General features: G+C 41.3%; 1 protein-coding gene across 5 annotated transcripts in view; it reads left to right on the top strand.

The window, feature by feature from the left end:
- Ptprr (protein tyrosine phosphatase receptor type R) overlaps nucleotides 1–25,532 on the top strand; it is a 227,848-nt gene that overhangs the window by 165,079 nt on the left and 37,237 nt on the right. For all 5 annotated transcript variants that reach the window (XM_075954367.1, XM_075954369.1, XM_075954368.1 and 2 more), the window contains 3 exons: nucleotides 17,136–17,322; nucleotides 20,821–20,905; nucleotides 25,208–25,287. In XM_075954367.1, the coding sequence (XP_075810482.1) occupies nucleotides 17,136–17,322; nucleotides 20,821–20,905; nucleotides 25,208–25,287 (352 nt within the window). The remainder of the gene's footprint in view (nucleotides 1–17,135; nucleotides 17,323–20,820; nucleotides 20,906–25,207; nucleotides 25,288–25,532) is intronic.

The raw sequence follows: 25,532 nt of genomic DNA, 5'->3' as shown, positions 1-25,532 counted from the left end.
AAGAACTGGCTATTTGGAGCCCATTCCCTATGGTAGGATGTCTTGCTCAGCCTTGATGCAAGGGGGAGGTCCTTGACCCTACCTCAGCTTAATGTGCCAGCCTTTACCCTTTCAGAGGAGTAGAATGGGGGGGGTAGGTTGGAGATGGGAGGGAGGGAGATGGGAGGGAGCAGGAGAAGGGGAGGGAGAACTGTGGTTGATATGTAAAGTGAATAAAAAATTAAAAGAAAACCCGGAAGGCTATTAGAAACCTAAAGTGTACTCCACACTCACGTAAGTTCCTCTTCTGGTTTGCATGAGAATCTATTTGAATAAAGAGCGAGCTGCCTTGTACCCGCTCTTTTGCACCCACTCTTCCCACCACCATGGAGGGGCGCATGCTCAAGAGAGTGGTATACCAGTTAGCCATTCACAACGGCAGTGCCCCAAGCGAGATGCCACACCCCACGGGTGTTAGGTCTTCTTGGCCAGCAATTTCTTACTGTATGACATTTCCCAATTGGTAGACCAAAGCTGTCCCTTTGATCCCCTTTCAAACCCCTAAATGTGAGACTCTTAGGAGGCTTGACAGAGGTTATCAAATGTAAGTAGAAGATTGTGTATGATAGCCAAACTGTAGAGACAATATGTGTGATTGATTTCTTTCAGGAAATGTGTTATAGCTGGTGATTTTTTTAAAAAATATTTATGTAAAATATACTCTTTTTTTTAAAAAAAAATGAATTTCTCTTGGTGTGCTTAAAATAGAAAGCATTACTGTTTGGCAGCATCGCTATAGATACAAATGCTTTCCTGTGACTTCCCAAATCTGACCTTTGACCTTCAAAGAGTCAAGTTGTTTGGGGTCGACAAGAGTACAAGGATGTAGAGTCGTTTATTGAGCATATTCAAATGTAGACGAGCATCTCAAGACCTAGCTTAGCCCAATGTGGAGAATAATCCCAGAACTACAAAGGAATAGTAGCTACTGCTCTGGGTGCAGAGGGAAAAGCTAGAAAACCCTTGCATGCTCGTCTCTGTGTGCAATATACATACCGTTCCCTCTTATGCATCTACAGCAGATAGATTTTTCTTCTCACCTTCCTAGCGAGGAAACTGAGACACAAGCATCTGAGACAAGGTCCACGGCCCTGGAGGCATCGGGGCAGAGATGCCATGGAGCGGTGGGTCTGTGCTGCCTTGCACCTACAGGTGGCGCCAGCGAGCCACACGGCCAGCAGGAGACCGGGGTCAGCTCTTTCTTCCACCTTTTGTTTTAAAGAACAGAGAAGCAGCTGTTTTTCTGTCCTGAAAAAAATTCTGCCTATGACATTTGTAGTCCAGTCCCTCTAAGATTTAAAGCCAAATCAAATAAACAAGGATCAAGGGCCCTGTAAGGATCCCAAGTCTGGAAAAGAGCCATCGAAAACCTCTCCTCCTGTATGTCCCGAATTGTCACCCAGAAGGGGGCTCTGCACTGATTTAGACCCAAATGCACAGAGCAGGGTTTCCTACTAAAGCCCGCAGCCCCAAGACTGGCGTTTGGCATCCCTGGGGGGGATTCTACTTGTTCCTTAGCGCTGGTCACGATGTGTGTTCAATGCGGTGTTTGCACGCCTTGGAGTTTTCCCTCTTCCTTTCAGGACAGAACGATATAAAGTTTAGCCGCGGGTGGCGACGAGATGTTGATTCCATGAGAACTCAAACCGAGAAGAACTTTCTCCACGAGGTACAATTGCACTGGAGAAAGGAGGTCCAGGAAAAGATGCAGCCCCGCACCCCAGGACTTCGCATGGGTGAACCCTGGATTCCAGTAATGCGGTGGCCTTATCGAGGACAGCCTGGGGCAAATTGGCAGTACATTAGAAAGCCCGATTAGGAGGGGGAAGGCGACCTGGGCCTCACGTCAGCTGTTTTCCTCCACAGGATACTGGGTGATTCCTGTCCTGGCCAGATACTGAATTCTAAAAGCTCAGCCCAAGAGTTCTTGTCAAAAATGGTTTCCGTAGCGTATTTTGACTTGCTTAGGTCTGAAGAACTTTTGGAATTTGTTAGGTGTGGGCCTGAACTCCAGGAACTGGCCTGTGGCATTCTCTTAATGAGCTCTGTCCCCTTGGACAGATTGTCCTAAGCACCGCATTTTGTTTTGGCTTGTTTTTATCGAGTTCACACTTCTCTGGATGTCCTCATCTGACACGGGAATTATTGATAGAACATGTATGTGTTGATAATTCAGACACATGGAGGCAAAAAAAAAGTTCAGAAGTCGAATTTTCTGCCATATTTCAAATATATGCAAACTTCTATGGATATGTTCAATCTACAGTCATATCCCTCATATTATTATTATGAAACTTTTGGGATTTGCCAGCAGTTCATCCCATATACAATATAAAACCCCTAAGCCTTTAGATCAATAAAGACCATTATTAAAGTGTTTATATCATTTACTTCACATAAAACAATAGATTAATAACACCCAACTTCTTAAAATCTTTGATAAAATAGTCAACACAATAATAAGCCCCCAAATAAGGTGCCTATATATATATAAGATAGTGGGTGGTAAAGAAACTTTTGTTTTAGTTTTAATAGTGTGTGTGTGCACGTGCACCCCACACACACACACACACTTGTTAGATCCCCTCCCAGTGACTGACCTTTCAGGCAGTTGTGAGCCTGAGCCACCTGATGCCCAAGCATCCGGTGACATTATTAAAATTTTTACCTGAAACTTGAAGATAAATTTAGAATACAGATATTATCTAGATATCATTGTTATTTAGATATCAGATTGTTTATTTTTATTTAGATATCGGATATATTTAGAATACAGGGTTACACATAGCCTTTTCTGCCATGTCTCTGATGCCAGTATTTTAAAAGCTGTTTTCTATCATAATGATTAAGCACTGATAAAGAGGGAATAAAGGGGAATAAAAGTTACATTTTATATGTCTTAGATAATAAAGAAAATTAATTTTGCCATAGTGGATAAACAGGAAAAACTTATATTCCTAGGTATACATCTATGGGACTAAGCAAACATATACGGTACAAGAAAGCCAAATATAGCATTGTAATGGTGAAAGGAACTGGAAATAAATAACTAAGAGTAGACATTTATCACTAGATAAATAATTATTTATAAATCTATATTCTGCTTTAAGAAGGAGTTTTTCGATATATAATGCAAGGTAGGGAAAGAACACAAAACTACGATCTGGGATACATTATCTCTGTATTATATTATGTTATATTATATCTTCAGTGATGGCATCACTGAAGTGAAAGAACTTAAGGCCTCAGGGCAATATGCTGCAAGGACCAGAGTTAGAAGAGAGGAAATTTTACAAAAGAGCCAAGGACATAGCCCAATAGCAGGGCACCTGCTTAGCATGTGTGGGGCCCTGGGTTTGACCCCAGCTCTGAAAAACAAATGTTTTCAGATTTTATTGTAAGAGTGTGTTCATTTTGTACTGAATTTAAATTAATATCTTCTAGATGAAAACCTAGAAATGCAGCGTTGTTTCCTTTGAATTCAAGACTTTATGTCACTGATGTCTTCATAAAAGACAGTGAAGAGACAGATTATCAGCTGTGTTATATGGATGATAACATAGGAAGATGCAGCTTTCAGACCAAGAAGAGATCTTTGGTCCCAACTTCATACTGACTAAACCGCTGCAATAGTCCCTCGTGCCTGTGATCAACTATGGTCCAGAACTATTCAACTGAAAATCCAGAAATCAGCCAGGCCTGGTGACTCATGCCTGTAACCCAGCACTTGGGAGGTGGTAGCAAGAGTTTTGCCACAAGTGCAAAGCTAGCCTGGGCTACACTTGGGATTTTATCTCAGAGAATTCTAGGCCAGCTAAATGGCTCATCAGGTAAAGGTACTTGCTACCAAGCCTGCCAACCTGAGATCAATTCCCAGAATCCTCATAGAAGGAAAGAACAAATTCCATTGTCTATGAAGTTCATACTTGAGAATTATGCAGTTGAGTTACCAAAACAAACTGCCAACCAAGGCCTCCTAATGTCTTTATGAATTGTGATTGTATGTTGGGCTGCATTCAAAGATAGTCTTCATCACATAAAGTCGGGAGACCAGCGCTTGGACACCCTGGAGGCTTTGTGACTAAACCGCACAACGATTTCTCAGACGAGACACCAGCCTTATACTAGAGGTCTCCAAAGAAACCAAACAAACCATAAAGACGCATTAAAAGGAACTGTTCACATCACAGAGAAGGCTGGAAGTCCCCGTGTCTTCAGGGAGACTCAGTAACCTGGCTACTAAAGGAAGTCAGTGGTGTGGTTCTAGTCTGAGGGCTAGCAGGCCTGGAATACAGGAAAGGCTGAGATTGAATCTCAATACAAGTAAAAGACAGTGTCTTGTTCCAAAGACCAGAAAACCTGAATTACCTACTTTGACTTGGGGGAAGGGGGTTAAGCCCTTTTCTTTGGTCCAGTCCGACAAAACCAGTAGGTATGAGGCCTACCACACTATAAAGGACAATTTAGTTTGTTAAATATACTACTTTAATATTGATTTCGTCCAAACACTCTCTTCAAAACATTCCCTATGTCTAACAAAAATGACTGAACATCCCATGTCTCAATCAGGATGACACATGAAATTATTAGGCATCACAGAAAACTAAAATGATAATTGAGGTAGAGAAAAATAACTGTAAAATATGTGTGATAAAGATCTATCATCCATCATATGTAAAGATCTTTACAACTGAAAAGGAAGTCAAACAAGTTAAAATTAAGCAAAAACAGGCATTTCTTTACAGAAGAAAAACAAGTGACTGATAAGGGCAAAAAAAATCAGTATCATTAATTTTAGGAAAGTGCAGAAGCTCAATGAAATTCCACTCCTTCACTAGGTTTTCTGTAATTTAAAAAAACGTATATATTGTGAAGTGGCAAGAATGTGGAGAAATTAGAAGCTTAATATGTTGCCGCTGAAAGTGGGAAATGGTCTACCCACTTGTGAAAAACATTTGATAGTGCTTCAAAAAGTGAAATGGGAATGGTGGTATAGTTTGCCCAAAGTCCTGGGTTGCATCTCCAGAACCAAAAAGGAAGAGCTATAGAGTTATGAATGCTACAGTAATTCCGCCGCTGATGTATATTCAGAAAAAATAAAATGTATGCCATGAAAATTTACATCCAAATATAGTAGAACAAATTTTTAAGTTTAAAAAAAAGGAAACAACCCAAATGTCCATCAACTAAAACCCAGATAAGCAAACTTTGTGTATTCATTTAATGGAATCGATTGTTTTGTGGGAAGGGACTGAGAACTTCCAAGGGTTGCACATGGGAAGAACGTGAATGGCATTGGGTCAACTAAAAGAAGTCTGACGAACTGCCAGCAGTATAAGTCCATGTACATGAAAGGGCCAAGAGAAGTGAATGCAGGGGATGTAGCTTCCGGGCAGATTGTTGGCCTGGCGTGTGCAAGGCCCTAGGTTCAAGCCCCATTATTACAAAATGGGTGAACCTGTCAGTGGTGTCTAAGGCCTCTGTAGAGGGAGCCACGGGATGGAGAGGCAGTTTCCTTTGAGGGTGAGGAAAATGCTTTAAAATTTGCTGTGCTGGGTTTTTGTTTGTTTTTGCCTTTTCCGGTACTCACTGTGTAGACCTCGCTGACCTCAAACTCACAGAGCTTGGATTAAAGGTGATTGCCACCACACCTGGACTCTGACGCACCTTATCTGACTCAGCGACGATTCTAAATATGCTGAATTCTAGTCTTTAGAAATACAAACTTGCCGGGCAGTGGGTGGTGCTCACCTTTAATCCCAGCACTCAGGAGAAAGAGGCAGGTGGATCACTGTGAGTTCGAGGCTAGCGTGGTCTACCGAGTGCGTTCCAGGACAGCCTCCAAAGCTACACAGAGAAACCCTGTCTCAACCCTATCTCAACCACACCCCTCTAAAAAAAGAAAGAAAGAAATGTGAACTTAGTGCTATATAAATCACACACCTCAACAAAAAGGGGCGTATGCATGATTTTAATTTTATACTGAAAAGAAAAATGTTAGCTGCTTCTAAAACATTAGTCAGAATTTCTTTCCAGGTGATTTTCTCATTCTACTTTAGTTGACGTATGTATTTTTATTTCTAGACAAGAAAGGGCTGTGTCTCCTATCTCACGAGTGCCAAAGTGTGTAGTTTACATGACAAACACCAGTGCAGTCCTTAAAATGTGAATATTTTGAACTCAGAAGATTTCATTTGCTTTCCCGTCCCTCTGCTCCTTGGATACAATAGAGTCAAGAAGCATGGCAAAGGCTTAGCATCTATGCCTTGCCCACCCCATGTGTCCCCTGCACTACAGCGAAAGGCTCCTTGAACCTCGGGGCTATCTCTCAATCATTCCACTGTCAATGGAAGAAAGAAGACCCAGAGATAAGAATGAGTTATTACAAATGGCATCTAGGTGACAAGTCTCATTCCCTTGAGGGGGAAAAGGCCTATTTTAACCATTGGCAATTGCAGTCAATAATTTATATTTAAACTTCTATCCTTATCTCAGGCTGTACTGATAACATGATTATGTATTTACCCTGGCAGGAAGGCAATCATGGTGGCCAAACCGTGAATTTTATCAGGGGTACAACTCTTCCAGGTAGTTGGCCCCTTCCTTCCTTCCACCTGAGGAAGGAGGGTGCATTAAATACAGTCGTTGACTCTTCACTGGCCCAAAGGAAGTGACTCCCTACTCTGCAATTCCCCGGGTGAAAGGCCAGCGACTCAAGAGGGCAATGGCCACCCTGGTTTATTTGCAATGTGCCTCACTGACCAAAGCCCAAAACTGCATTTGTGGGTGGTACACTTTTAAATGAACACTGAACAAATGCAGGAATGGGCATTTAAGTAAAGTATTGTTCTTGGCTGATCATTTAGGAGGAAGCTTTGCAAACAGTAGATTTTCTACTGGGAGGTCGTTTTAGGTAAGGGTGGCTAATGACATAAGCTATCAGCTTCCTCTTGGATTTTTGCTTTATTCTGTGTGTATGGATAATTTGGCTGCATGTATGTCTGTGTGCCACATGTGCCTGGTGCCCCCGGAAGCAGGAAGAGGGAGTAGGATCCCCTGGAATGGGAGGTACAGACAGTTTTTAGCTGTCTAGTGGGTAGGGGAAGCAAACCTAAGTCCTCTGGCAGAGCATCCAATGTTCTTAACTAATGAGTTATCCTTTCAGCCCAGACATCTGCTTCTGATAGGGAATAACTGAGATCTCTCAGACACTTGTAATCAATGTTAGACAAGATGGGCATTCGAAGCAATCACTTTAAAAAAAAAATCAGGATCTAAAGAAACCCAGGCTGGTCTCAAACTCCCAGAGTAGCAAGGCTGACCTTGAATTAATGATCCTCCTGCTTTTCCCTTCTGAATGCTGGGTCCCAGGCCTGTGCCACCACACCGAGTTAGATGTAAGGCAGGCTGAGGGTGAGCCTGCAGCTCAGTTGGTGGGATGTTTGCCTGACACGCACTGTGCCCTAGGTTCTATCTCCAACACTGCATAAGTCAAGCGTTGTGGCACATACCTAGAGTCCCAGCACTCAGAAGTAGAGGAGGAGAGGACAGATGGTCAAGATTTCTTCAACTGCATAGGGAGTTTAAGGTCAGCCTGGGCTCAAAATTAAATCAGTCAATCAATCACTCAATCAATAGATAAGGTCTATCTACGTACCTCATCCTGACTGCCTCTGTCTCCCAAGAAGTGGGGTTACAAATATGGACCACTACACATGGTTCGAATATACTACTTTTCTTAAACACAAATAATTCTACCATCTTTTTTCCTTTGTAAAAACTAACTTTATAAATGTTTCTCTTCAACAACTAAAACCAAGTTTAGGAATCTGGTACAAAGATTTGGGAAAAAAAGGCATGCTGCAGTCTGCCTGATGGTACAGGCTTATAATCTCAGGAGTCCTGGATGCTGCAACAGAAGGATCTCAAATCCAAGTCCTGTGTGGGCTAGAGAGTTCAAGCCAGCTCGCCCAACTTAGTGAGAACCTGTCTCCAAATAAAAAATAAAATGAGCCTTTGGAGTATAGTTCAACAGCAGAACATTCGCCATAGCTATATTCATAGGACCTAGCGTGGGTCCTCTTAACTTTTGGAAGCACATTAGTGGTAGTGAGAGTTGCTGCTTCCACAAACGCTCACCAGCTCCCCCTTCCACCTTCCTTACAGCTTCCCATGGCATTTGGAGCAGCTTGGCCTTGTGGTTTTACTTAGAATATCTCTTCTGTTCGACCATGGATATCTAATTCTCTTCCATTGATCTGATATCTATCTTTGCTGCTGCTGCTGTTATTGTTAGTGTAACTTGGTAGGAGGATAGAAATTTTCAACTCAGAAAATGTGAGTCCTCCGCCTTTGTTCTTTTTCAAGATGGTTTTGCCTGGGAAGTTCTGAATCTTGCGTTGTTGAGCAAACATTAGCTGCGGGGCTTCTGGTACGTGACTTTCATCAGGTTGAGAAATTTCTCTACCATCCCCAGTTCATCCACAGCTGTTACAGAATGTGTGTTTTCTGATGATTCATGAGTTAGCCGAGGTCAGTGGATGGTTATAACTGTGCGTATCATTGCTCTTGGAAGTAGCCACATTTATTGCCTTGTGATGGTCAGTACCAAGAGGGTTCCTCGGTAGCTGGGTGAACGGGTGGTGAATTAACTTAACTGTATGTACTACTTACAAAATGTTGGGCATAAGTGAATGTAGATCAAGCTTCCATACAAATCAACTGAAATTCGGATTTCTCTTTTCGGAAAGATTGGTTCTTCACTGAGGTCTAATATTTTTTCATTATCACTGTAGGAATGAGGAAAAAATTAAAGCCAGGAACTAAAATTAGAGCCACCAACATTTCGTCCTTTTTTTTTTTTTGAAGGGAAACAGCCTCCTCATCATGAGTGGCAGCCAAAACAATACCAAGTGCCAGAAAAAGATAAAAATGAATCATTCTTGGCTTGGAAACAGCACCCTGCAGTTTAAAATTCTTTTATAGCCATAAAATCTTCACAGGTCTTTAATAAGGTTAAGGCTGAACCTTTATAGATATTCACACAAGTTTTACACCAAATCTTAAAAGTTACATTTCTTGTGCCTGCACAGTCTAAATGTTATTATTTTTTGCTAATTTTATCTTATGTATTTTTCACATAGGTTCTTGTTATCTGCCCTGGATGGCCAAGTATTCACAATGTCTCCTAAATTAGGCTCCTGCCTCAGTTTCCCATGTGCTGGGAATATGGTTGGGCGTCACCGCATCTGGTTTTCTCATCTAAAGTGATTCTTCCGTTTACATACTTGGTACAAGCCATCAGACTGCATTACCCTTTCCAATTTGCTTGTAACCGTCTCTCCCCATAGTCAACGAAAGTGTAGTTTTTCACTGACTAGTGGCTATGGAAGGAGAATCGAAGTGCATATCTTTCTTTGTTCACACTGCAGAGAAACTCATTTCTGATAAATATGTATGTTTATTGTGAGTACATTAGAAAAAGTTACTCTGGGAAAAAGTTACGCCTACATCTTGGAGGGTGGATCTAAAAGAGGCAGACCTGAATTGAGTTGCAGTTTACTGCCTACCCAGGCACAGACAGGGAGCGGTCATGCCAGGTGAGGCTGGAGAAATGCAGAGGGATCAAAGTGGGAAGCATTTATTGTATGTTCAGTGTTATTTTTCAGTGAAAATTATTATAGTGCAATAGGAAAGAAACCACTCTGAGCTAGGAGTGTTTAGAGGGAAGAAGGCTTTCTAGAGAGCCGCTGCAGGGGTTGGAAGGCGCAGAAGGGAGGGTTGAAAGGCTTACCAGGGAGCTTGTATTAGAGTTTGCATCAAACACAGAAGGTCTGTGCTGTGTCAACAGGCCCCAGGAGTCTTCAGGTTTCTTCCAGACCCCGTGTTTCTAATGATTTGTTGACTTAGGTTTTCAAACAACTCACTGACTAGGAAGACACACACATGGAGGGAGGGAATCTTACAGGACCTCAACCCTAGACAAAGAACTACAGGCAACTTAAGGAATGCCGAGAACAGGAGAAATCATCTCCCCCATGGAAGGGGCCCTGGTTGGTAACACCGAGGGCTCAGCTCTAAAGTCATCCGTACAAATATTTCTCACAAAGAATCGAAAAACAGTCGCCATAATGTTAGAGGTCGCTCCATTTATTATTGGAGATGTTTTCCTCATTTTAAATGTATTTTTTTTTTATTTCAGTCTTTGTCCAATGGACAGATCTTGATTTCAAAATAGAAAAAAAAATAAGTCTGTTCATTGTAAGAATATGAAGTGTACATTTTAAATATATGGGGTACAAAAAACAGTCCCAACTTACACACTGAATTGCTGCAAATTGACTTACTAATCAATTCTCCACGTCTGCTTTTAGTGACTACGCCAGTTCAGGTACCCAAAGCCCTCCTAACTGCATAACTTCATCAACACAGTGAGGTGAGAAATTACCAAGTAGATATTGCTGCAGCGACTCACACTAGTGTGTCATGAACATGACACCAAGCTGGGGGAAAAATGACATTTTAATGTTTCTTTCCCTCTTATCATGTGAATTAACCCTTCAGTTGTCATTATCTTTGGCTGCCATCTAGAAAGTCTGAGATCAAATATGTTTAATTCTAACTCATATGGTAAAGCATTGACTTAATCAGTTTCCAAGGTCCGGGCCCAGAAAACAATGTAACCAGTTTACTTTATCTATGCCACATATACACATATGTGTGTACAGGTTTTCATTGTGTGGGCGGGAATTGTTGTTGGGGCTGTTTGTTGTTTCTATCTTTTGAGCTGGTGTCTTAACTATACAGCCCTGCAGGACTAAAGCTTGCTATGTGGACCAGGCTGGTCTTGAACACATGGAAAACTACCAGTTTCTGCTTCCTGGGTGTTCTAATGATGATTTTGACTTTAATTTTTAAGTTAGAAATTTACCTTGTCTTATATGAAAGGTGAGACAGGCTGGGTGTGGTAGGCATGCCTTCATCTCAGTGCTCAGGAGCCATAGGTAGGAGGACAGGAGGATTGGGTGTCATTGGGTATCATCCTAAGAACTTGAAGATGTTTTATGCGGCCACTCAAAAGGGAGCCAGCATCTTCCCAGGGCAGTGGGAGGTAGAACATCATTTTCTATACCAAAGATCTTCTCCACATTATAACATTTTCTTCTCAGTGAAAAGTGAAGAGCCTTTCTCATCTTCCTGGGCCCATGCCTGTATCCTTTATGCTTATTTTCCTGCATGTCTTGCCTGAGGAATTTCCTTTGGGAAATTTTAGTATGAGTTGTCGTATTAGCTACTCCTCTTATTTCAGCTTCTATACACTGGGTCGTGTCACAATTTAACTTAGAATTGTCTCCTTTTCTCTTTTAAAATTTTCACCCTCTCATCTGTCACTTAATTCAGAGAGCAGGAACATCCAGAATTTACTTGAAAGTAAAGGGATGCGGGGGGGGGGGAGGCAAATTGTTAATTATATATTCTTAAAACTTAACACCAGAAGGAACAAAAGAGTTGCAGGACATGGAGTTATGAACAGATGCAGAGGCCAGCCAATCCCACAGGGGCTGCTTTACAATTGCTATCCAAATAAATTAGGATTTCTCTTTCTTATTTTTCTGTCTTTATTAGTTTCTCCTGGAAAACGAAGTATGTGAGCAATCTGAATCAAAAGAATTAAAATGCTGAATTGGGTATAGAAGAGCTGAAGCTCATCTTTAGGGATCAAATCCAGATTTAATGTGGTCGTAAGTCATAGGATGCGGAGGTCAGAGAGCAGAGTTGAGGACCTTAGGTTCCTGCTTTCCCGTAGGGAGGGAGGACCGGTTAGGTTCTCACTTCTCATGTTGTGAGATCAGATGTGGGTGCTACGGAGCCCTACACAAATCCCTGTGTCTCTCCCCCTTTGCGCTGTGTACTTTTCCATTCTTGCTCCGAGGCCTGGCTCTAACCAGCTGTCAGCATTTCTCACTGGACCGTCATTTCCTCCTCTAAGAGTCGAGAGCCATATCTGCCTAGAGCACAGCAAGATGCTTCTGCTTGTTTCCTTTCCTTCTGCCCTCATTTCACTTCTCCGAGGACAGCGAGTGAGAAAGCGCTAGAAATCTCAGCTCTTCTTGGCCAAGTGTCCCGTGCAAAGGGAGCAAGCAGCCTGCCTGGAAACTACCCCTTGTGCCAAAACCCAGCTCCTGAGGCCAAGTGTGACATCCCTCGCCTTCCAGGGAAGTAGATGTGTGGTCTCTGAGCTTCTCCAGCACGCAGTTGAAGTGCTCGTGTATTTTTAGCGGTGTTTTCTTCCCGCCTCGTGGCTATTAAGAACAGTAGTGCAGAAATGGACATTCCAACCGAGTTGTTTATATTCCCTCACTGCTTTCAGTGTGGCCCTGGCTCATAATATTTATGTGTGTTTTCCTCTTGGCTTAATTGTAATTAGCCTGCTGTTCGCTGCATTTCTCTTACCTTGCCTTGAGAATTTGCTTTTTCCTTCAATTGTTTGCATTGGTATCTTTTGAATTTCCTCCCTCCTATTTACTTTTTTGGCATAAATAATAATCGGTGTTACAGGGGAACTTGATAAAGCCTTTTTATTGTGTTTGCTTTTCTGCGCCAGCAATCAAGAGGCATAAAAATGTCCAAGCCATTTTTTCACGCTTGCGCAGCAAAATAGAGGCAATGTTTTCAAGAAGAATTTGAGTTCTTACTTTTCCACATTCTGTTGTTAAAAATCCCGATCTCTCGCTATTTTGATGGCTATTATTTTTCTCTAAACCTACCTTTATTTTAATGTTCCTCAGCCTGAAGTTTGCTCTGCTTCAGAATTGTCGAATGCTGACCCACTTCTACTCACTTTGGTTTGTGGTGTTTATGAGGATAAGCTCATATTTTCTTGGTTTAATAAAGTCCTATTTTGCTCTTCAGATTATAGTCAGTGGTTGGTAGTCAACAAAAACATGTCCTTTTTCTAAATTTTTCTGTAAGTTGTGTTAAAACAAGGTGATTAACTCTCTGGGAGAAACAATAACAACAACAAAAAGAACTTGGGAACTCACTTTTGACCATAACCCCAAATAAATGACAAACAGAGTAAACAGTTACGTTTTTGAAGAACACATTTCCAGGCTAGTGAGATGGCTCGGGAAGCAAAGGACCTTGAAACCAGGTCTGAGGCCGTGAGCTCCTTCCATAGAGCTCAAGTGCCAGGAGAGAAACAACCCTGGAATTGTTCTCTGACCTTGACACACATGTACAGTTGCACACACACACACACACACAAGTAAATGTAAAATAAAGTAAAGTAGTGCATACTCAGAAAAATCCGTTTGCTTAACTGAGCATACACATAAATTTTCAGCAAGCTTAGTGTTTGAAGGCAACAACGATTTGTGGTATTTGCCACAAATATGTCTGAGAAACAAGGTCACACCACAAACATCATAGCAATATGTCAATGACACAAATTAAAATTAGGAAAGATGAGGCTAAGAAATTCTCAAAGGTAAGGACCTAGAAATAAACAATGAAAATTAATTCATTCATCCATTTTTCACACCAGTGAAATCAAAACAGTAGCAATTCGCCACTGTCATTGATCCCTTTAAATTAGAAAGATCTCAGAGTCAATTTAAATAACTGTAGAAAGCAGGAATATGAGTTACTTTTTGTTCCATTTTCAAATATCTAAATTTTATAAATTCCCACAGCAAACACGTTTTGCCAGGAAAAATTAAAATGTGGGTACATGTAAACTCTTCGCTCCACGCAGGTGCCTAAGCCTCCAAACGTGGTCCTTCTTGTAAGCTGATCCTTCGGATTCAATTTCCTGATGGCATCATATTTCAATTAATCCAAATACTGTTTGTTCTTTGAAAATAACTTAACAAAAGCAGAGATTTTCACCAAGTTAACGATATCTTACCGTCATATTTTATGATAAGCATGGGAGAGTTGCTTCCCTATAAGACTGCTCTGTGGAAAACGTTCTTTGTGAGGTCAATGGCTGCTGTAAGTTTAATTCTATAGTTGAGCTTTGGGACATTGTCTGAGGGGGTTAGGTGAGGTGCTGCGGGGTTTTCTGGGGTTCAGGGCAAATGGCGTCGCCGTAGTAAAGGGAAATCTTAAGGAGTAGGCTATCCAGCTGTAGCCTTCATCAGTGGCAAATGTGTGGCTTAGAGTCATCGATTTCAAAGCATTAAAGTTAATCTCAACAAAGACAATTGCCAGCTCTTATGGAAGTGCCCTAAAATAGATCCCTTAGAGAAATGCAAGCAGTGAGAATTAGAAAGGATTTTGTTCATTGCCAGCCAAATTTAATAACACCCATGCATGACATGTTATAAGCCGCCAACATCATTCTTTGTGTGTTGCGGGATAGTAACTCTCTAAGTACATTTACTTGATTACTTACTTGCTTTAAGAGACAGAAAACACCTGTGCTACAGAGAAGCTAAGCAACTCTGAGAAGGGCACAGCAAGGATATGGACGGGCAAGATTTGAGGCCACACAAAAATGCTTTGAGGTCAAAACTCTGGCTTTGACTACTGTTCTTGACTTCACACACAGTCGACACAATCTGCCCACACACTCACTTTGGGAGGCAAAGAAAAAAAGAGCTTGTGTTTTATATTGTAACTTGAACTGAGTCTTTGACTGACAACTGTGTTTCAAAAAATGGGTATTTTTTTCACCTGGAAAATAAAAGAAACCAGTTCTCCCAAAGGCTAAAGCATCATATAACAGTGCTTGGCAAAATAACAGAAACTGGATATATTGGGTTCCTTTCTTACTTCCCTTGCTAAGCCGGTCAGGCTTCCTTACTGAGTGAGTTCCACAGCTCTCAGCGGACCACAGACCGCTCAGAAAACTTGCTCATCAAAGCCTTAAACGTGGTTTATGAGAGGTTCTGGGTCTCCAGGTGTGGGGAGGGTGTTGTGAGAGAAGCCAAACAGAAGTTGGTATTCATTGATGTTGATGTTGTGGCCCCGTCTGTGGGACTTAGGCAGCTTCTGATAGCCACGTAGTTTCTGCAGCTCTTGGCTTGCGCTCATCTCCCTGCAAAACCCAGCTCCTAACTCCAAAATGCACTTTGCACAACTGAGCTCCAGCCCAGACTGCTCTGCTCTCTCTCAGAGTCCTCCTATGTGTTCTTCTCCCACACCACTGTCTCTGAGATGGCCAGGTCCACTTCAAATGACCCCTCCTCCACACAGCTGCCCTGCCATTGTAAGTGGAAGAGACCTCACCATCCGCGAAACCTCTGACAAGCTGTAGGCCCTTAGTCTACTGTCAGAAAGGAGAGAGAGAGAGAGAGAGAGAGAGAGAGAGAGAGAGAGAGAGAGAGAGAGAGAGAGAATTCTCAGCAATACACTAAAACTAAAATAACAAACCAGAACCAGAACCAGGGTCCCCTACAAAATTAAAGGCAAGTACCACTGGATTAAAAAAGGTTTAAAAACCAGTTTCTCACTAAAAATAGATTAAAATTCTTGGTCTAAAAACAGAGCCATTCTTTGCTGCTCCTCCTCTGGACATTTCCCACCAGGAAACACAAAAAACCGTATACTTCAGCCAACAGGAGCCCCAAACGATAAAGCCCACGCGCACATAGACCTCCCTACCAAATAGGTAATGTGTCAGAGGATGTTCAGGATGCTGTCCGTCTCTTTCCACCTCAGCAACCTCAGAGAGCAAATAATAATAATAATAGACTGAGACATGTATTTCAGGGTACTCCGAAGAACAAGACATGTCGATATTAACTGTGTATAGGTGTGTATGTGTGCATGCAGAGGCAGGAGTGTAATACCAAGTGGCTTCTTCACTCACTGTTCCCTTTGATTTTTGAGCCAGGGTCTCTCACTGACCCTGAAGCTTATGGGTTTCACTAGGCTGCTAGCCAATGAACTCCAGGAATCTGTCCATCGCTGACTGTCTCCCACTGCCGGCTAGTGCCTGGATTATGGCTGCATGCTGCCATACCTGGCTTTTTTCTTTTCATGATTCCTGGGGACCTGAACTCCTTTTCCTCACATGCTGTCTTAGGAATAGCTATGCAACCATTGGTTGTCACGGGCTCTTCCGTAGCTGTCCCTCACACAGCTACCCTAACTGCTAAGTGGGACTTCCATCTTCTACACAGTACACCAGGGTCCGTGTAAAAGGAAGAATTTCAGTCATTACTTCCCAAAAGAAGAAAAGGAAATTATAAAGAAAAGAGAAAAGGAAACTTAGCCTTTAGATCTGTGATCTCTATGGCCTCTTACAAGTTTCACACAATTAAATTAATAACATATATACGTATGGTCATAGATATATGTGCTTATATATAATACAAAGTTATTTTCTATTTTTTATTTAGATTCTTGTTTGTTTGTTTCTTAGATAGTCTTGTGTGGCCCAGCTGGGCCTCAAACTCATTATATAATTGAGAATGACCTTGAACTCCTGATCCTCCTGCCTCTGATCTCCAACCTCTAGAATTTGAGGTATACCACCACCATACTTGCTGTAAAGGGTTTACCCATAAGTTACAGTACATACATTCATGTGTACACATATACTTTCAAACATTTACATTCTGTATTAATGCAATAAGTTGGACTACAGTAGATTGCTATTATAATTTTATTATGTTTTAATTAACCAATCAGAAGTATGTTTGTTTGTGATATGTTTTCAATTATGCCTACATTGTGAAATGTAGAAATGTAAAAAGCATTTAATGACTATGGTATATATTTCGAATTCCCAGGCATACATATAAATACAGGTTCTTTTGTATTATCTATGATTTCTCAATTTAAATGTGTTTACTTTTTCTGACCTTTTATTTAAAATTCTTATTCTTTCTGCAACAAGTATGCTCACTAATGACTTAAAGTACAGGTTCTCAATTCAGAATTGTTTGCAACTATAAAATTGCCCATTTCCTATAAAAGATCTATGGAGACTTGCTGTAGTTCGTCTTGATACCAAATATATACATTTATGATCTTTGTTTCTGAAAAGGTATCGTTGAACTTTGTCCTCATGCAAAAAAAGAGACAAACTATTTGATCAAATCATACATGTAATATTTAAATGTAATATTCTTTCCCCCTTGTAGACGAGGGTCCAATGTATCTCTTACCTTGGACATGAGCAGCCTGGGGAACGTGGAACCCTTTGTGGCTGTGCCAACCCCCCGGGAGAAGATAGCCGTGGAGTACCTGCAGTCGGCCAGCCGTGTTCTCACAAGGCCACAGCTGAGGGACGTTGTGGCAACTTCCCACTTACTTCAGAGTGAGTTCATGGTGAGTGAGTCTGCTCGTTCTTACTCGGCCTTAATACGCTCAGCACTGCAGCTGGACACTGCCGCCCTCTCTCAAGCAGCTCTCTGTGGGCACACGGTCACAGGGCTAAAGGGAAAGAGCCAAGGCTTTAGCATCACCTTCTCTTTCTTCACCTGTTGAGTGATTGCTCAGGCTGCGACCCAATGCTTAACTGACTCAGAGCCCGTTAGCGTCCATCCCTGGTGCTCCCGCACCAGGGAGCTGGGCCGAGAACGGTGTCTCAGGATTGGGGAACTGTCTTTCTGTGACTGTGGGGGGATTGAATTGTTCAGATTTACCGGGGCACTGAAATCAAAACGGGAAGTGGCAAAAGTTGAGCCTTGGAAACATAAAAAAGGGGGAAAAAACCCAGATTTGAATACGTGTTTAGGAATAGGACTTAACCTTTACGTTAGAAAAGCCCCTGCATCCGCAGGCACTGGAAGGGAACAGAGAGGAGGCTCCAGAGGTAAATCTGTGGAAACCAGAACTCAGGGGTCAGCAAGTAAAAGGCACTCTCATGAACTGAGAGAATTTGTAACACAGAGCAAAATGTTGGTTCTATTCAACGAGGTAGCCAAAAGAAATGGAGAAGTTCGGGGCAGTGCTCGGGGTTTTTGTTTTGTTTTGCTTGTTGTTTTTTAACTTGGGCAATGGAATTCAAGAAAGACCAAGCATGGGCTTACAATGAGAATGAGGGCTGTATGACGTTCAGTTTTAGAAAATCGGTATTGCATCAGGTAACTTAATACACGGTAAGATACTACACACACTTTCTAGGTTTTGCCTGAGGGAATGCTCGCTGCTTAGATGACTTTACATCATAAAGCAGTCCCACAGCTTAAGCTATAGTAATCCAATATAACAAACAGATGGTTCTATGGTCCGTTCAGATATTTGGAACCAGACTAGTAGAGAAATATCAGTAACCTTCTAGACTCCCTATCAGTGACATCAGCTATCGTCAGCTTCCAAAGTAAACACCAATGTGGAGTTTTCACAATGAGATGCCACTGTGTGTCATGTTTTTAGACATGAAGCAAATGAAAGTCAAAGATGAAGGAGCCAATCAATGGTCACACTGAATAGCGAAGACATTTAGTGCCTGTTCTGGGGCTGTCAATGGGTCTTTGTTTATGAAAACACCTTTAACATAGCCTGTAGTAATAAGGGGCAGCGGGGCTGCGTCCCCAACCCCCAGCCGCCTGCCCGGCTAGCTTATGCCCCGAAATAATTACACAGACACTGTATTCATTTAAACACTGCTTTGGCCCCTTCCTATCTAGCCTCTTCTAGGCTAACTCTCGCACCTGGACTAGCCCATTTCTTATCATCTGTATAGCACCGGTCTTACCGGGAAGATTCTAGCCTAAGTCCATCCTGGGTCGGAGCTTCATCACGTGCGTCTTCCCTGGAGCAGGTAGCATGGCGTCTCTCTTGCGTCTGCTCTGGAGAGGAGAGCTGTGGAGTCTGACCTCACTTCCTCTTCCTCCCAGCGTTCTGTTCTGTTTACTCCACCCACCTAAGGGTGGGCCTATCCAATGGGCCTAGCAGTTTCTTTATTGCTTAGCCAATGAAATCAACAGATTGATATATAACACTCCCACATCAATAGCCTGCTTCCCTAAAAGGAAGATGAAGCCAACAAGGAGAGACAGTGTGATATCCTGACAGACTGTCAACGTGTGTCAGAAAACAAGGTAATGTGAAAGGCAAAGGAGGCAATAAAGATGTCACCTTCTCTCTGTGGCGTTGTCAAAGCAGACTGACTCGTATAAATTATCAAAAATGAACATGTGGGTTCGGGAGCTAGGTTAGTTGGCAGAGTGCTTGCTAGAGTACATGAAGCCCTGATTTCGATCCCCAGCACCGTATAAACCTGAAGTAGTGGTCCATGCCACTCAAAGTAGAGGGAGGTGGATTAGAACGTCAGGGTCACCCTTAGCTCCACAGCCAGTCGAGGTAGGCCAAGGCTATATGAGATCTTGGCTAATAAAATAAAATAAGTAGATAAATAAAACATAAAAAGGTTTTTCTTGAATATTCAACAACTTTATTTTGATGACTCAGGGCTAAGGAATGTAAACGTTTCAGTGGAGTAGAGACTATCTTAAGTGACTAAGATAACACAAATTAATGAAGTGGCTCTTTGAAAGGGAAGTTGTTCCCTGCCATCAAGTTTTCAGTTCAAGATGTAGCCTGGCTCTTCCTGAGTTTTCAGACTGGCAGAAAATGGAGACAGCCTGAAGTGAGGTCCTGGATGAGTTTTCTCCTTCCACTGTCGTTATTTTGTTTCCAATGAAAACTGGGTCAAAGAAAACTGGTAAAAACAGGAGGCAGCCAGTGTGGTCAAAGTTATATGCACGCCTGCAATAACAAGTTAAATTTGTTGTTTTATTAGAGGAAGGCATTCTATGAGATAGAAGGGTTCAATGTTCATTAATCACCAAATAACAATAGTCATTTTATTTCGTACCACCCTGATTCGTTCAGTTCATTTAAGAACTTTACGTTAATAAATACTGTATTTTTATGAGCAAATCTTAAAACACTTGCCTGTGTCTTTTTGGAAGTTCTTATTCATTACTTGAGCTCAGTCATATGAGGGTGCTCTGGGTCTTAGTCTTATAGATGGGCACAGAGCCGCTTCTGTGCTTACTCGTTCCTCTTTGATTGGTTGAGCCATGTGATGTATAGTCTTCCTAGATAAGAATATTCTGTTCTGGGCTGGAGAGATGGCTCAGCGGTTAAGAGCATTGCCTGTTCTTCCAAAGGTCCTGAGTTCAGTTCCCAGCAACCGCATGGTGGCTCACAACCATCTGTAATGAGGTCTGGTGCCCTCTTCTGGCCTGCAGACAAACACACAGACAGAATATTGTATACATAATAAATAAATAAATATTTTTAAGAAAAGAATATTCTGTTCTTCTTAACTAGGAGAAAAACAAACCCCTTTTCCCAGAAGTGTTCCGTTCATAACCATAAATGAAATAGTGCAATGATAGAAGAACTCTTGACTAAAAACATCTCAGCACATGGACCAACAGCAATGAATCCTTCCACGCTTATGGCTTTCAGAGGGAACTTTTAATGATTCTCAAAGAATCACAATTGATATGGAAAAGACTGCAACTTTGCTGATCTTATAGAAACTTTTTGAAGAAATTTAATATACTGTATTTTTAAAAAGTATTTTCCTAAGTGATTTCACAGTAAATCTTACTATCCAAGTGGGGTGTTTTCTGTCTCTGTAGTATCTACATACAAAATAATACTTCCAAACACACAGGGATGCTGCTTACAAGTCAGCATACAGGCTGCATCTTACCTGTTTATGAGAGAAAAGATGTTGGTCAGCCAGCGGAGTAGTCTATAGTTGTATAACTTGGAAATCCAGTAGATTAGAGAGCCAACATCCTCTGGGAAGATTTTCTTTATGTCAGCATTAGACACACAATTTGATATCATTTGTTTTTGCAGGAAATACCAATGAACTTTGTGGATCCCAAAGAAATTGATATTCCACGTCATGGAACAAAAAATCGCTATAAGACCATTTTGCCAAGTAAGTTTCTAGAGCTGATAGCTTGCCCAGTAAAGCCATGTTGCCCAGCTCACTTCCGCCTCACCCTTTTCAACCCTCATAACACCTATTAGACAGCACACTTAGAGTGGAAATATGGAAGTCGAGACTAGTCACCACTAAAGTTATCTGAAAAGAAGTAGCTTTATTTCATGTTACATTCATCATTATGACCGGCTCACAATTCCAGAAGATCCACGGTTCTAAAGGACTATTGCAGCACACATCATGGCTAAATTAAGTTCCATCATACATGGATCTACTTATGAAGAAGAAAAAACAAGATATCCTGAGTAAATTGGGAGCATGGGGGTCACAGGAGAGGGTAGAAGGGGAGAGGGGAGGAGGGGAAGAAAGCAGAGAAAAATGTATAGCTCAATAAAAACAACAAAAAAAGAATGTAATAAAACATGGCTATCCAATCAATAAATAAATAATAAATCCATGCATGAAGGAAAGAGAAAAGAAATTGAGTCCTGCCTTGGACCATATCTAAAAATTAATTCAAAATGGATCAGACACTTGCATGTAGATAGGAACAAAGACAAAAAGAGAAAAAGTCCAAATTCTCATATGCTTAAGGTAGCCAATGGTTTCTTAGACGGCACTTAATGTATCAGCCACCAAAGGACAAATGGAATGCGAAACACTGAAGCTTTGTGTTTCAATGTCATCATGAAAAAGCAACACATTATAGAGGAGAGGGAGCATTTCCTATCAGTAAACAAATACATACAGTTCAGGTTTTGGCAAAATTCCAAGGTATCCAAGGTATTGCTATAAGACAATAACTCTAGCAGAATGAAACACAGACATATTATTTTTGATGGGTTGATGTAAGTAAGAAATAAATTTGACAGTTCCTAAGAGTACGAGTGGCTAATAATACATGAAAAGTTTTCAATATTCTTAGCCATTGAGGACATGCAAATCAGAATGATGCTGAGCGAGGCTAATCCTAACCCTAACCAACATCCCTGTTGGTTATTGGAGCACTGAGGAGGTTAAGTCAAGAGAAGTACCACAAGTTTGGGGCTAGCCTGAGCTACATAGTGAGACAGACAGACACACACACACACAAAGCCAAATGCAAAACAAGCAAGTGAAGACTACTTTGAGATTCTGGTTCACTCCAGTTAGAATGAAAATCCTAGTAATAATACATGCTAGCTGGTGAATGGCAGGGTAAAAGAGTTCCTTTTTATATGATTGGTGAAAAATGAACCAGTTCCTTCCACCATGAAAATGAGTATGGGGAATATTTTAAAAATTAACAATAGAATTAGTATATGGTCCACCTATACGCTTCTGGTTATATCCTCCAGAGAATCTAAGTAGGCATACAATACATATAATGCAAAAATAAAAGCAGTCGTTTTTATTATGGAACGCTTCATAATAGACAAGTTATAGTGTCGGCATAGGTGCCCCTACCACATGGGTAGCCAAAGAAAGTGTGGTGTGCCCACACTGTGGAGTACTAGTCGGGCCTGAAGAAGAACAAAGGTGTCATTTACAGGAGAATGGATGAGATTAAGCCAAACTAGGGGACAGATACCACATAGTTTTCACATGCAGAATCAAGATGTATTTTAAAATACATGAAAGTCATAGAGAAACATATTTAAGCGGAGAAGGAATCACAGCAGGAGATGGGAGACAAGAGAGGTTGATAGGGGACCAATATGATCAAACACATCATGTAAACGTATGAAAATGTCATGATAAAACACATTTTTATAACGAAGTCATCTTTTTTTAATTTTATTTTATTTTGGTTTTTCAAGACGGGGTTTCTCTGTGTAGCTTTGGAGCCTGTCCTGGAACTTACTCTGTAGACCAGGCTGGCCTCGAATTTTTAAAAAGGAAAAGGCACTAACATTTAAATAGTATTTTATTAGTTTTCTCAAAGATACAAAATACAAAAAAAGATAAAATATGCTTTTATATTTGTGGTAATAAAAATACACTAAATTCAAACAAAGAATTACTATCAATGCTGTGTATGGGATTCCTGTTCTGGCAGAAAATCTCTCCACTGTAATATATTTTTAGTGAGTCAAAATAGTTAAGTCTACTTCTTAAGATACAGCTCATTATTGAAAGGTATTTTATTTAAGACTATAAAAGAAGAGAGTGAAAAAGATTTCCTCTCCCATCACCTTTCTCTCTCTCTGATTTTTCAAGACATGGTTTCTCTGTGTATCCCCGGCTATCCCGGATCTCCCTCTCCCCCTGTAGACCAGGCTGGCCTCAAACTTAGAGATCCTCCTGCCTCTGCCTCCTAAGTGATGAGATTAAAGGCATCCCTCTCTCCCTCTTTCTTAAAACTTTCTCTAAAATATACCAAGCATTAAGTCATCCGGACTAATGTCCCAATTTCCCCACTGCAATGATTATATGTCCTGTGACTTCCAAAGGGTTTTCAGTTTGTTTGGGTTACTTCAGACTTCCACCTTCTCTATTTCCTGTCCTGGGCGATATCAGCCAGCAGCACCACCGTCCATGTCAGCTTTTCCATTTCTAGTACTGGGTGGACACTTGGTCCAGGGTGCCTCTGCTGACAACTGATGCTGCGAATGATGGATTCTCAGTGGAAAGTTTCCATAGCCTGAAAATGTCTCCCACCCTCATCCCACAAACTATAACTCAGAATAGATAGTTTAGACATGCCACACCTTCGGCTCCAAGTATCAGAAAAGACTGTAATGACAGACATGGCCGTTCTTTGTGGCTTGTTGTAGACTTTAACATGACATAAAATTGAAATGTCACATGAGTTGATAATTAGCAGATGATCAGGATTTTAAATATCATAATTGCCTTTACTGCTATAGTTTATAATAGACTCTTAGGTTTGAAGCTTTTCCGTGTGTGTGTATGTATTGCTAAGGCCATTGGGTTTTGTGGGTATATTGCTTACCAACAGTCAATTGAATTGTTGCTGCTTCTTTGAGGACAATGCCTAGCTCAGAACAGATTAAGTCTTAAGTTAAGGTCCTAAGGCCAAGTTTGGATCAAACTGTCTTGCACTATAAACAGACATTAGAGGTAAAATGCTTATATCCCAAATCATAGAAGCAACAACACAACAGCTAGTAACTATCAGTGTGGAGTCACGACACACAATCAACACGTATAATAAGACATCATGTATGTGTACTTATTTATGTAACTATAAAGCAGCATACACACAAAACCGCAAATCACTTATTTACTCTGGCTGTTATTTCCTACTCAATACAGTGATGTTTGGTAGGAACTCTCAATAGTGTTCTCCATTCGTATTAGATTTATATGACGTGCTTATTACAAGGTAAATATGCAGACAGTTAGCCCACTCCCTGAGGCAGCAACTAAAGCAAGACACTACAGTGAGGGTCTTTCCCAATCACAGGAAAATCTGAGCATGTTTATGGGCTACTTAATCTTTTTCCCCATCATTTCTTTATTCCCCCACTCCCCCCCCAAAAAAAAACCAGGGGCAATAATACTACCCTCTACATCTATTGAAGGTATTCAATATACACACTCACTAGCAGAGACCCAACCAATAGATTTATAGATTAATAGCCAGTATCGGACGCTATTTTCCTTCCCTACCTAAATAACAGTGGCTCTGTCATTAATTTATCTAGAATAAATTCCAGAAAATAAGGAAACACTGTATGTCTTGAAGAATCTTGTCTGGAAAGTAGGCTATCAAGAGCTCCCTTGCCCTTCTTATTTTCTCTTGCTCCTTACACTTGAGCTCCTATGTCGTCACCATCCTGCCTTGCAGGGGTCAGCTCTCCACGACCTGGGAATGTCCTTTTTCCCCCTTGTTTGCCCCATCCTCACACCCATCAAGGTACCAATTATGTTTCGGTCTCACGAAATCAAGGAACACTGCTGAGACCCATGCTGGCGAGGCCAGACAGGGTTAGGTCCTGAAGGGCTGGCTTGGGTAATGTAATGAAATACAAAGAATTGGGTGAGGGTAGCCCGGTTCTTTCTGGAGGAACAGGAGAAAAATAAGGCTGTAAATACAAAAACTAAAGAAAAAGAGAAGAGTCGAGAATCAGAACTCCATTGAAACGTGCCATGACCTGCGTCAGAATCAAAAGTCAGTGGGAGGAGCCAAATGTCACAGATATATCAATAGATGTGCACACACATGCACCAGAGACAAACACTGATGCTGAGTTAATGGCTTTGAACTTGCACACTTCTCTTTGCTGCTTACGGTTGGTCTAGAGACTTTTTATTTGGAAAGTAAATCTATTCAATGTGTTCTCTCTGCAGATCCCCTCAGCAGAGTGTGTTTAAGACCAAAAAATGTAACCGATGCGTTGAGTACTTACATTAACGCTAATTATATTCGGGTAAGTGAGTAACTTTGCATTTCTTTCTGGTTGACATGTTGATTTACCACTTTATCTTTTTTAGCCGAGAAAGATGCCCCCCGTCCCAGCTTTGCTTCTTTCTTCTTTACCCAGAATAAAGTTCTCTTTAATTTGGTGGCGAGTGTTTCATGTATGTATGCTATAGCCACGTCAGTTCCGGTGGTAGGTGTCTTACAGTGAGTCCTCCTCAGCTCTGAGTCCCTGAGTACAGGCTCCATGTGGAC

The sequence above is a fragment of the Microtus pennsylvanicus genome, chromosome 20 (assembly GCF_037038515.1).
Source record: "Microtus pennsylvanicus isolate mMicPen1 chromosome 20, mMicPen1.hap1, whole genome shotgun sequence".
NCBI lineage: Eukaryota > Metazoa > Chordata > Mammalia > Rodentia > Cricetidae > Microtus > Microtus pennsylvanicus.
This window is presented reverse-complemented; position numbering and strand designations above follow the sequence as displayed.